The sequence below is a fragment of the Bombus huntii genome, chromosome 9 (assembly GCF_024542735.1).
Source record: "Bombus huntii isolate Logan2020A chromosome 9, iyBomHunt1.1, whole genome shotgun sequence".
In the NCBI taxonomy this organism is placed as follows: Eukaryota; Metazoa; Arthropoda; class Insecta; order Hymenoptera; family Apidae; genus Bombus; species Bombus huntii.
Genome location: NC_066246.1, coordinates 1,540,745 through 1,553,699, shown reverse-complemented (window position 1 = coordinate 1,553,699; position 12,955 = coordinate 1,540,745). Strand labels below are relative to the sequence as shown.

At 40.1% G+C, this 12,955-nt stretch overlaps 1 protein-coding gene across 1 annotated transcript in view; it reads right to left on the bottom strand.

The window, feature by feature from the left end:
• LOC126869527 (nuclear anchorage protein 1-like) overlaps positions 1-12,955 on the bottom strand; it is a 46,836-nt gene that overhangs the window by 9,611 nt on the left and 24,270 nt on the right. Inside the window, exons 7-11 of the mRNA XM_050626177.1 lie at positions 12,256-12,952; positions 11,768-12,067; positions 10,681-11,637; positions 4,867-5,169; positions 807-1,064 (exon numbers count right to left, since the gene is read on the bottom strand). Of these exons, the coding sequence (XP_050482134.1) occupies positions 807-1,064; positions 4,867-5,169; positions 10,681-11,637; positions 11,768-12,067; positions 12,256-12,952 (2,515 nt within the window). The remainder of the gene's footprint in view (positions 1-806; positions 1,065-4,866; positions 5,170-10,680; positions 11,638-11,767; positions 12,068-12,255; positions 12,953-12,955) is intronic.

The window sequence follows — 12,955 nt, the reverse complement described above, 5'->3', positions numbered from 1 at the left end:
GAACTTCACGGTTTAATCCAGATTTATCATTTGAATCATAACTTTTCATTTGTCTTGCAAACGCGTTTGAAGCGAGAGATAAATTCAAAGCGTCTAATACTTCATGAATTATTCAGAGAGGTAATAGAGCTTTAACCTGTCATCGTTAGATCATTTACATTCACGCAGCAGCTAAGCTTAAACTACATTATAATGTATAACTTCGTCTATTCGAACTTGATGGAAGAGAAAGCGTTCGATATATTTCAAGTTCGTGTAATAAGAGTCCATCGATTTTTCTTATAACTTTTCACTAAGATCATTTCCACGTTTAATTCACAATCGAATAAGCGAATAAGTAAATAATCGTTTAACTGAAAATTAATTAAATATTTGATTCGAAATATATCAAACTCGTTAATCGAGTAGGATGAGTTAACTCCTTATTCGGATTCTCGATTTCCTGGCTATTACAATTTCTCTATTCATAGACCTCCGATATTTAATACCTTCATCTCTGCCAATAATAAATTACGCGATATTTATATTTACGACTAATGCACGATCCGATTGAAAGCGTTTTCTATGCAAAAAGGAGCTTGAAAGGTCCTCCCGATATCGCCATATTATAAAAATAAAACACTCGTTACGCTCTATCGATCGCGTTATGCAATCAAAGTGAGATTTACCTCGCAGTCTGCCATGAAACTAGGAAGCAAAGGATGAAACGAGTAAAAAAAAGGAGAAGCTAGAAAACGTTTAGTTAAAGCAGGAAGTATATCGGGAAAAAAATAAATGCTTCACGAAAGGATTACGTAACAACTTGCCTGTTGGACCGAGTCCAGGAAATTTTTCGTCTGGCATAAATCGCCACGTGTGAGCTCCTGGTTGAGGGCACGGGCGTCTGCCGCATCCGCTAGACACGACAGAGTTTCACGGATGTCATCCAGACGCTGTCCGAGTGCCTCCACTTCGCAGTTCAACGGTCCACTCGCGTCCAGACCGACGTTCGACGCGATCTGCGCCACCAGCCCTTGAAGCTCCGCCAGCCTCTCCTTGTGTTCCGCCATCGTTTCCTCGCAAATCTGTCAAAAAGTGAATAGTACTCTTAGGTTGATATTTAGTTTCCATCGACAATCTTTAAATCGAAGTTAAGGTTTTCTCTCCTCAGAGACGATCAACCTCTCTTTAACCGTAGACAACAGAGTACCGTTGCTTATTCGACGTTATTATCAAGATATCTCGCGTGTTTGAACATGTAAAATGTATTATATAAAAGGAAAATGAACGAAGTTTGTATGTGTTTTTAAGAGTGTGGTGACATTCTACGCTTGAGGGAGTTTCTAATCCCTACGCATCCTTGGACGAGATACCACACGGTGTAATGTGATTTGTGTAACGTTATAGAAGAAACATCTCGCGTTTAATATTCACAGTCAAATGTCATTTCATGTAAAGCAAGTATAAAAGAAAAAAATGGTGTTTTTCAAATATTCTACATTTATCATTACGAATCCTTTTACATTCACGTACGAAATGTCTCATAACGCAATGTCGTTGATGCAATTCTATAAACAAGATATCTCGCGAACTTATCGATGTACGTATGATATTTTTTAAGCATCACGTATCACAATGAAACGACACGTGATCCATCTAGAGTTATACGTACATTTGACAGATGCATTTCAGTTTCAGTGGAACGGCTCTGAGTGTTCGATGCTCTCGTTCGAGTTACAAATGATCTTTTCTATATTTTTTTACCGGCACGGTGATGGAAATGGTGTAAAGAAAACGACACTTCCGTACTGGTTTTATCTAAATTTATCGGGACGTGTTAGCGCTAATTGCAAACATGGTGATTAAAGTGTTTCAGTATCGAGCTGTTATGATAGTTTCGTGGTCGCAGCAGGATTCCAGAAACCTGTTAAATACGCGTCAAAGATAGGGGAGTTGTCTGTATGCTAGAAATAAACGCGTGTTATTGTTTGAGAAACGAAACCGGAGATAGCAGGCTGCGAGCGAATGCTTTTTGAAATTCATGGCAGCCATGAACACGCAGACATGTGTGAACGAGAATACGTGAATGGGGCGCTCAGGAATGAATGATTCGAATTAATAAACGAGAATAAGAGAAAAGAAAGGTATTGTGGAGAAATAAAAGGAGAAAAATCGACTTGCAATGACAAATGCGCGAAATAGTAGATGCGTTTCGATCGAGTTTTCAGTCTGCATTCAGTTTATTTTTGCCTACGTGCATTTTAAGTTAACGAAACGCGCATTCAGTTTCGCGTGTTACCTTCCCAAGATTATGAAAGCATTTTTTTACTTCCGTATCATTCGCGATTCTTCGATATCCTTTTCTAAATCAAAAACGTAAGAATACCGGTACACGATCGCTCGATGACAGCCACACAACTGCATCTTTTGATAAGGAATAGTCACAGTAGTAGGGACGTCGAATGCAAACTACAATTTACTAGATTAGCGCACAGTGTCATGCACGAAGACTCCGCAGAAATTCTATTCCAGTTCGTTGCATCACACGTGCGCCGGATTACACAGTTCCAACACAAAATTATCCCACGCCTCGAACCACGAACGTCATATATCGATGTCGATATAGATTGTATACTATAATTGAATCACGCTGAAACAACATATCTATATATATATATAATTCATGTAACGAATACAATACATCATCTTCGTTTATCATCGTGTAAATTCTAATCAAATAAAAACAACTAAAATCTACGTATAAATTCAAGTATGCAGTAGAAACCAACGCTGTAAGAACGATGATAGCAAACGTATAAAATTGCCGAAAAATCACGTAAATTTTAATCACATAAGAATAACTAAAACGATCGTGTAAAATTTAATTAATAAAACCACCTGTATCACCATATAAATTCTCTAAACACGGCAAGACGTAAAAAAATCGATAAACCGCACAGATTTATAGGAGAGCAGAACCGTCCTTCAGCGTAGCCGGGCACGTTTGATATCGCAGAATCCCAATTCGATCGTACCTTTATCTCCTCGGGTGTGCACATGCTTCTTAATTTAGGTCACTGTTCATCGTTCCTATTTTTCACAGCACGTCACGCACAATCCACCCGCGGACGGACAAGCCGACGGTAGAAGGAGCAAATCGGGCACGTGTCGTCGCGACATCGGGTATGCGGTTCGAATTTTCGATTAACTGGACACGGTTCTTGGCCACCGTCGATGGTACGCGCATAATCGCGCGAATTGCTATGCTTGCGAAACGTGTTTACGAGCGATGTACGCTTATCGGTCGGTCTCTCGAAGAAACGATAATAATACACGGAGAAACGAGACGGATAGTGAACACACACACAGAGACACGTCGACGATTATAGAATAGATGTGTGAAGAAACAAGCGTCTCGACGCTCTGGACCAGACTGGCGTCCTCGCTTCTTCGGGGATCGATGCGCATACCCTGAGACTCGAGTGGGGAGAGACTCTGTTGCCCCGTATTTCAACGACCTACCCTCGCAGCCACGTTTCGGCGCACTTGCGTAGGGTGAATCGTGCCTTCTACGTCCGTTGTGCCGCACTAGGCGTGGTGGGGACGATGACACTACCCCGAGGCTCCCATTCAAGGGACGATGACGTTCTGCTCGCACTATCGCTTTGTCTGAACTGAGACTTTTTTTTTTTCATGAGTGATGCAGGAGTAGAGTCATGGTTCACCGGTTTCACGGTACTAAGAGGCAGACATCGACTTTGTCGGTGGCGGGAAAATGCTTTTTTATGATTTTAAATGGATGAGATGATTGCTTGGTTATTGATCTTGTGTTTAGCGAGAGTAGATACCAGGTTCGGTATTGACTTTTGTATCTAACGGATACCTATAAATACTCGGTTGGGTACAGTAATGTAAATAATTAATAGACGTTTTTTTGTAGCTAAAGTGCGGTCAGAATAATTATTAATCATTCGAAGGAAAACAGAATAATAAGCGAAAGGAAGGATAACAGAAAAAAATTATGAAGCGCAATGTCGATGGGTGAAGATGGGTTAACGAATTTTAGCAGATACAACATTTTCGGCTTATCTAGACCCAACAGATTGTCTTGTTCGACAGTGTGTACAAATGTTACCGTGTTTTGCTGATAAATATTATGTCATCGATATATGACGTGATAACGTTAATGGCCACTGCCAGCATAAATTGTCAAGCCTTTAAAGTAATAATATACGAAAGCAAACTGAGGATTCTACCGTTTAGTTTGCTAACGTTCAAACGAAAAAAAAAATCATAAAGACGTTCGAAGACGTCCAAACATTTGCTCGGCTGTTTTTTTTTTTTTTTTTTACATTCGTATTCGTCTAACAGTCTAATCTAACATTACGATATATACGGCTAGCTTTATCACATTTACCTTGCCAGTTGATCCCTCGTGGTTACTTGCGTTACCGGCAAAATTCATTAGCCGATGCTCACCGATGAGTCACAGAGATAAAAACAGTTCACTCTCTGAATCGTTCGAAAGACAATAGAATCCCCAGTTTAGAAATGGCAACAAAGGCTATAGAAAATTTCGGTGGTATCTGACACTTTGAGCCAATTACGATTCCAAATTCGATGACTCGCACGCTAAATATAGATTTACAGAAACTTTCCACTTTCAGCTACTCTCTTTCTTTCTCTCCTAATCTCTTCACGCTTCTATTTTTCATTTTCACGATAACGCTGTATCTCGTGTTTCCTCTCCTTTCAGATAAAATCCAAAGTATCATAAAATTCAAAAGAGTGGAGGCATGTGCCGATCACGCGTGAACCGATCAATCGACCAATAAACTAACTAGCCAGCTGTGCAAATTTCGTAAATAAAGAGACGTTCGCGCGTACCTTGATGTGTTTGACGGCCTCTTCAGGTGGCAGGTTGGCGACGCTGTCCATCTGCGTGTCCACCCAGGCCTTAACAGCGGCGCTCGAGTCTTTGTACTGCTGCCACAATCTGCACGCGTGCTGATACTTGGTGCAAAGGGCATCTAATTCGGCCCTGGTGTCCTCCCAGGCTTGTACGGCCTCATTTACCGCTGCTTCGACCTTCTCGCGGACCTCTGCAGCGCAACCCTCCCGCAGAGGTTCGGCAGCCTCTCGCAATTCGCCAATGAGAACTTCTCGCGCGCCCAAATCACCGCTCAGACCCTGCAATAAGATAAAATATTTCCGTTCGTACACAACCCACACATACACAAGTTTTTGCGTCCCGTCTCTCTTCCTCTCCTGTGCTCTTGCCCGACGTGAATTCGGATATTGTCGGAGCAACTTGCAGAAAGTCGACGAAAGATTTAGTGGAATTCTTTGATAAGAAGTTCAGTGTAATTGGAACAGTTCATAAAATTTTAGCATTGCTTAGTTCGATGCTTTTTACTTAGAGGAAGTATGTGCATTTGTGTATGAAATTATTTTAAACAAATGCAATAATATAATAATGTTGGAATATATTTATAAAAATTGGAAATATTTTAGTTCCCTAATGGGTAAAATCTATCTTCTATAGGAGATCAATTACCAAGGATTATAGGACCCCTGTGTCCTTTTTTATTGTACGATACACAATACGATTAAACGTATTTGGTCGAGTTCCTTTAATCGGTTTGTTTATCCTCGTTTCGCTATACGGATCAAAGAAGCGAACTCGCGCAGAAAGGCTTCTTTTATCGGACCTCCGGGGTTCAATGAAACTTTAATTGATTTTGTACGAACGATTAACTGTCTCTTCGTTGACTCTTACTCGCTACTTCTTCTTATAATAACCTTTATTTTCCATTGGCATATGTTAATATATCACGATGTAGCCAAGGATAACCGCGTTTGGCTAGTGATTTCATCGTATACGGGTTCTCCATATAAGATAAACATTCTAAGCAGGGAAAATACACTTTGCACGCGTTTCATGCATATTACTAATGATTAAAATTATCTTTGACGTACGTTCCGCGATATTTTACATCGATACGAGAAGGTTCGGTTTTATTCCTTTCCACCGCGTGGAATCGTCAAGTCATTATATAACCTCGAGCACAGGAAGAATAGATACAGGAAGAGACTTTGCATATTGTTCCATTGTTTCTTGAGACGATTAATCGAACGATGAATGTATTGCTCTATGATCTCTTGGTTAATTGCGACCGTCGTAGCTATTAACTCGAAAGGCCTCTAAAACACGTTTTCTAATTCTCTTCGTCCACATAAAGTTATCTTTATTAGCATATTTTAGTCTCTTGGATATTTACAAAGAGATATTTGCAAAGAAAATAGTTGGGATTATCTAATTTACTGCATTAGAAATATTTTACTCTCTTTAACTAATACGTCCTATTTACCATTTTAAAACTAAAGAAGCTCGAAGTTTTATCATTTTCTTTCCATCGTCCGTGTCCTTTAAAATTCAATGTCAAATATTTAATCGTTACTTTCTAACGACCTGTATGATATAACAATACTTAAAAGGTAGAAAACACGAAGACATTTTAATATTTCAATATAATACCTTGAAAAATGGAATAATGTTAGATTGGACATCTAAACTAAGGAAGATAAGTTGTATAGGCTCGAGCCGGCTCGACAGAAGTTTCAACTCGTTAGAAAATTCTGGTTGCCCGATTGCTCGTATTTCTCGAACGCAAAGAATACTATTCGGAGCGCGGGATATTCGCACGATCGTGGGATATCATTGGAATCGCTATAACATTCGACTACATAACAATGTGTATATCGCCGTTGCTGCTCGAAGAATGCACGTGCCAATTTCCTTTAAATATGCACTATAAATAATTTTGAGTCACGAGACTACGAGCACGTTTCGAAGCCTGTGTGGCTCGAATTCGGTCAGAACGTGGTTGGACTAATTTTGTGTCGTGTACTCGAGTTCGTTCACCTGGCTGACGGTTTTCCGGCGAAACCTTTTGGCGGAAATCGAATAGCCGCCAGTACATTTCTAGCGAAACCTCGTTTTACACCAGGCAACTTTTTCTTCGAATTCGTTCAGCAAATTCTATAATTTTCTTCGCTTCATGTTCAACGAGGAATTTATTTTAAACTGATACTTAAGTGAAGTAAAATTACCGTAAGTTTCATTTAGCTGAGAATCTATGAGTTTCGTGAACAAATCGCGTGAAACTGTAATGAAGGGAAATTTGTTCCAATTTAACGCTCGTAAAAAGTTTCACTTTAGAATCTTTTGTCCTGGAATAATCTTAAGTCGCGTGTTTCTACTTAGGAATTTTTTTTAATTGAAAAATGAAATGGAATTTCGCGACAGGAAAATAGCATCCCGAAACTCGTGTAACGTGCGATTAATTCGGATAATCGTGACTCGCTTCGTGTTTATTTCAAGCCGTCAAGTGCCACGGTGGCAGCCGATGGTGCACTTGTCGATTTTAACGAAGCTGATCGGTCGATTTTTCGCGAGCCGGAAGTTACTAAAATGCACCGGCCTGCTCTTGTGGGCGCGGTATTGCGATAACTAACGGAACAGGAAGTTGCGACTGGCCTGGAGCTTCCGCTTTATATGATATAGCCGACAAGAATAAAATTCCTCGAGTGTTTTATGACGTTATCAGCCGAGCGTCAAAAATAAAAGCAATCGAAGGAGCATTGCATAACGAAAACGTAGTCGTGTTGAAACGCGAAGAAAACAATTTTTTATTAAAAATATCTGAAAGAAATATGAATTTTAATCGGAAAAGATTTTTCGCGTGTAGTTAATTAAATAAAGAGTCATATTTTACGACACCACAGTATCGTTCATTTGTGAAACTCCTTTCTCATATGCGAATATATTAATAATTATTATCTGTTCTTGTAGCACAAGCATCTCGAGATTAATCGCTGTATAAATAATTAACAAACAAACCGAGCTGTTGCAAAAATATTCGCTTCCCCAATTAAAAAACTAATGAAAAAGGAAGAGAATCTTATCTAAAACGACTCATCTATAGCAAACAAAGCCATATGTGTACCGCACGCGGAATAACAAACAGGAGGTCAAAAATGCGCAGCTGGGTGCGGTCGCTTGTTGTCCTTGTATCCGAATTTTGTAAACTCGTGGCAAAGATTTTGGAAAGCAAATCTAATCGGAAACAATCGTTACCGTACTGAGATCGTAAACATCGATTCCTTTACAAGCTAAGTAAATCCGTGCTTTTCCACATGGCATAGTTTACATACCGTATCACTGCGTCATACATCCTGGCCACCGTGCTCGTTTGTGTCATCCCTCGTATATAATTATATCAATGTGGATGAGCGAGCGTCTGCTGCATGCTCGTTTCCTTCATTTTTACTTCGACGTGCATCGCGCTTATTATGATTCACATCATTTTTATTACTTATAGCATTGCCACGGGAGAATTTTATTCTTACGTTGTTTTGGAGTATTACTGCACTTTCTTCTTTGATATTTGAATATTTGATAAATGGAAGTTATAATTTACATTACGAATAAATATTTTAAGCTCGATCGATTATAATGTTCGAGTATAAAGAAGGAGCAGTAAAGAATCATTGCACCTTTCTATTAAATACTTTTCCCCTTTTCATTATTTTTCAATAAAATTTCCAATTAGACTATCGTAATTCACAATTCTAGCGTAAGAAAAATAATAAAAAAGATTTTAATTGAATTTTGTGAACATTTCTCTCTTTTCGTTTGTCCTTCTTTATTCCTTGAATTGATTTTCTTTTATTCTTTGTAATTCAAATAATGTCACGTGGAATCGAAGAATTTCAGGCCGCGTCACCGTCGCACATGAAAAATGTAAATGAGGGATTTTACTCGCGATGTCTCGATATCTGTTGTTCGTCAAGGACAATTCATTTGGCCCGACCTGTTGCCGATTACCATTTAATCGTCAACGGACTTCTATCCGCGACTAATTTTTTCTAATTATTCAGACACGGAACATAAGCATTACACTGTTTGTTTCGACGAAACTAAAAACGACTTTCGAGCACAGCTGTTGATTATGTTCCTTCTATAACGAGTCATCTCCGTTTTTTGCATATTTGTATACACATTCTTCGACCTGGTTCGGTTTGTTTGTACAGAGGATTACGACACACGGGACACCACGAAGTGACAAAACATTACGAGTTCGCTGCTATCGTTCCACCGTTACGTTTATCCCTTATCTCCAAAAATATCAAATACGAAACAAAAAAAATAAATAAATAATAAAGAACTAACAACATATAAATAAAAAGTATCCGTATGTCCTAAAACGATAGTCAAACTCTACATTGCATATTCTAACGTAATGGTGAAACGAAGTTGAAGAAGAATTCGATACGTCCTCGAGTTTCAATTGTTCGGATACTTTGCATTTTTATAAATATTCAATGCTTACTTCCGTTCAATCAACTCGACGTGTCCAGGGCACAAGTATGCTCGACGGTTTCTTACGATCATTTGCGTCGATCGTTTCACCAATTTCTCACATGATTCGCGTTGCCGCATTTTTAATATTTCTTGCGTTTCATTTTGTTAACGAAATCGAAATGTTTGAGGACCTCCATAGTGAGGAAGATTGTTTAATAAGAAAGAAGAAACGCACTCGCGTGTCACTTATGTCGCCAGTCACTGTACGAGGGAACGAGAACGTTCAAATACGCGCGCTCGACACGACCGCGACCACGGAACTCGTGTCACTGATACACGACCTCCGATAACACCGATCCCAGACTTGTTAGGCGCCTGCGCGCTCTGTGAATCGCGCCGCTTTCCTCGCACGTGGCGAAGGTTATCGCAGAGGAAAGTGCGTCTTCCGGTGAGAGCATCGATCGAAATGCTTCCGTACGTCACTTCATTTTAATTTCAGGGAACGCGTGTTTTTAATTTTCAGTCTGTATTAATTTGAAAGATTTGAAAAATGGAATATTCGAAGTTCGATGTACAGCGAGAGCGTCGATCGATCGATAATCTGCGTTGGGTAAGTGGATTTTAATTTTTGCGAATTCTCGCTTTACTTTTAAAAGTTTTACGTTTGAAATATTTGAATGAAAGTCGATTAAATATTTGAATATTCAAAGATTGACTATGTATGTAGCAAATATATTTTAAGTAACTTTAACTTTAGCTTTGAAATCTTCCATACCTGAAATGTTCGTAATTTATTATGCCTTCCAGAATATCTTTTATTTTCTTCTTTTCTTATTTTCGGAAATATCATATAGTAATCGGCGAAAAGTCGATTACATAGGTATATATTTTCCGATGAACAAAGTTTCTAATATTAGGTTTCCAGCTTTTATGCGAAACTTATTTTGGAATATTCATAGAAATGCTTTCTGTACGATGGAGTTACATACTAGTTTCTTCAATTGCGAACGATTGGAGGTGTCGAGGGCGCGCAAAAGCAGGCCGGTCGATACCATTCGGTTAGTTATTCAAACTTCTGCAAGTTTTAACGCATTCCGAGGCGCGAGAGACTTTCAAGGAATGTTCGAGCATACGAGCACCGGGGGCGTGTTATTGTAAATCTTGGATGCCTCGAAACGTTACATCGGGGGCCGTGAATCGACTCACGGTTTCGATTAGGATTCTTCCTTGATTAACGACAATTAGCTCGCGTGACGTAAGTAGCCAACCAAGAACAACGTACTTACACAACGTACGATTACCTTTGCACGATCGACATAGAAGTTCAAACTTACCTCTAGCCTTTCGGTAGCTTTCAGTAGTCTTTCATAATCGACAGATCCTTGCACGGTTAACAATTCCATCATGTAGTCAGCCTCTTGAACCGATTGCTGTACCATCTCCAACTGTTTCTCAAATCTTCTCCATAAGGCGAGTCTGTTCTTCAACAACGTTAACAATCGCGAACATCTGGCTTCTAGGTCTGTATGAGTGTCTTGAAGGTTGGAAATGTCTCGTTCGACGCTGACTGGCGATACCGAGACTCTCATTACTGTGGGTAGAGTGTGTAATAATTGTCTAAGGCCCATGATATCCTGCCATAAAATCGCCAGTTCGTCGGCGACAGTTTGACATCGATCCACAGCAGCAGCGACTACTTCGCTTCCCTGTTGTTCGCTTCCCTCGCATTGATCCAATATAGACGATTGTCGTTGATGGGCTTTTCTAACGCGGCTAAGGCCACGCTGTATCGCCTGAAGCCTTTCCCTCAGCAACTGTGCTGCGTCTAACTCTTCGCTAATTTGGCTCTCTATTCTGCGAGCCGAAGATAGTAGAACACCGACCTTCTCGCTCTCTGCCACGGGAAGCAAGCCCAGGCGACCTAGCTCGTCTTGGATCAAGCAGATCCTATCGAATAAGACTGTCAAACGTTCGATGTATAGATCTAGTTCTTCTTCTGTCTTTAGAACACCGTGAAAACCATCGACGGTTATTCGTAATTCGTTTAGTTCTCGCTCAAGGAGTTTTAGCTTCTCGTTGGACGAAATGTCCTCGGAGGAAATGTTTCGAGTTACTTGCTCTTGAATGTCGTTTATTTTCTGCGAGACGTCGCTCCAGCGATCTTGAACCTCACGATGGAACTGCCTTTGTAACATCTCGTCCGATAAGGGAATTATTCTCAGGGCTTGCTCGAAGCTATTGTTAGCTTCTTCTCGAATGTTGTTGTGCACCTCGTATTGCGCCTTCAATTCCTAATAAAACGGAAATATTCGACGTGTAAAGAATTTCGACGTTTCAACTTCGGTTGTAGGAATTTGTAACAATTTTTTTAACTTAATTCTTCAAATATATTAATCGTTCGAACGATTTTTCATTACTTACCCAGAATTGGCGTATATGGCCTCCTGAAGGATCGCGGATACTGACCAATTCCTTCTCCACCGACGTCATCCAGTTCTCCAAACGGTTCATTAGTGCTTCCTGATTGCACCAACTCTCTCTAAACGCCAACAATTTCCTCAACGACGACTCTACGTTATCCTGAAGCTTCACGATAACGTCTAAGGCTTCGCCATAACGATCTTCGGGATCTTCGATGTTCACCAATTCTTGGAGATTGCGTGCCACGTTCAGAAGCTGAATAAGCCGAGCGTGGTGTGTCGCAACGTCCATTGCCAGAGACTAGAAAAATATCAAGTACGTATGTACCCGCTGTATCCTCTTCCCTCGGTGAAAATCAATACACGCTAAATATCCAATATCCGATACCATTATATAAAAAGCAGCTCGAATTAATTCATACAAGACTAAACCAAAATACGTGATATTATTTATATCTGTGATTCTTTAAGAAGAAAATATTAATTTACCTGATATAAGGAGATGTACTGGTCATAATCAGACGACGTCACAGTCTGGAGATCAGGAACTCGTTGATGAGCAACTTGGAGCCATCCTCTCTCCTCTTTCACCCCTTGTTCCAGAAGAATCCACCTAGACGCAGCCAGAGCCATTTGCTGAGCTCTAGATGCGGCCTGATCTAGCAACGATATAGCTCTGCTATGCAATTCTTCGTGAAGATCTGAATATTTAGTTCTGGTTTCTGGGTCCAAATTTCCTTCCAGCGACTCCAGAATTGCTCGACAATGGTTTAGATTCACGAAGAACTTCCTGTGCTTCTGCATCTCCTCTTGTAAATGTTCTAAACTCATCACCGAGATAGGACTCTCTAATAGATTCTCCGCGATTTCGGTGATCTGAGCGAATTCTCGAAGAGTCTGCTCGTACTCTTCGGCTAAGGCTAATAATTGGAGGAGACGTTCACGTTCGATGCATATTCCATGCTCGATTATTTTCGTCATCTCGTGAGCCGCGTAGGTCTCTTCTGGAATATGTTTTCCAGGATAGTCGCGTAGTAATTCGTGTGAAGTGGTAAGCAATGTTGCCGTCTTCCACATGTGACACCGGTTCATATTTTCCAGTTTGTCCAGCTCTTGTAGCTTCCATTTTGTGGATGCTTCGAGCTCAATGATTTCGTTCAGCAGTTTTCGTTGTTCTTCGATTAATCTA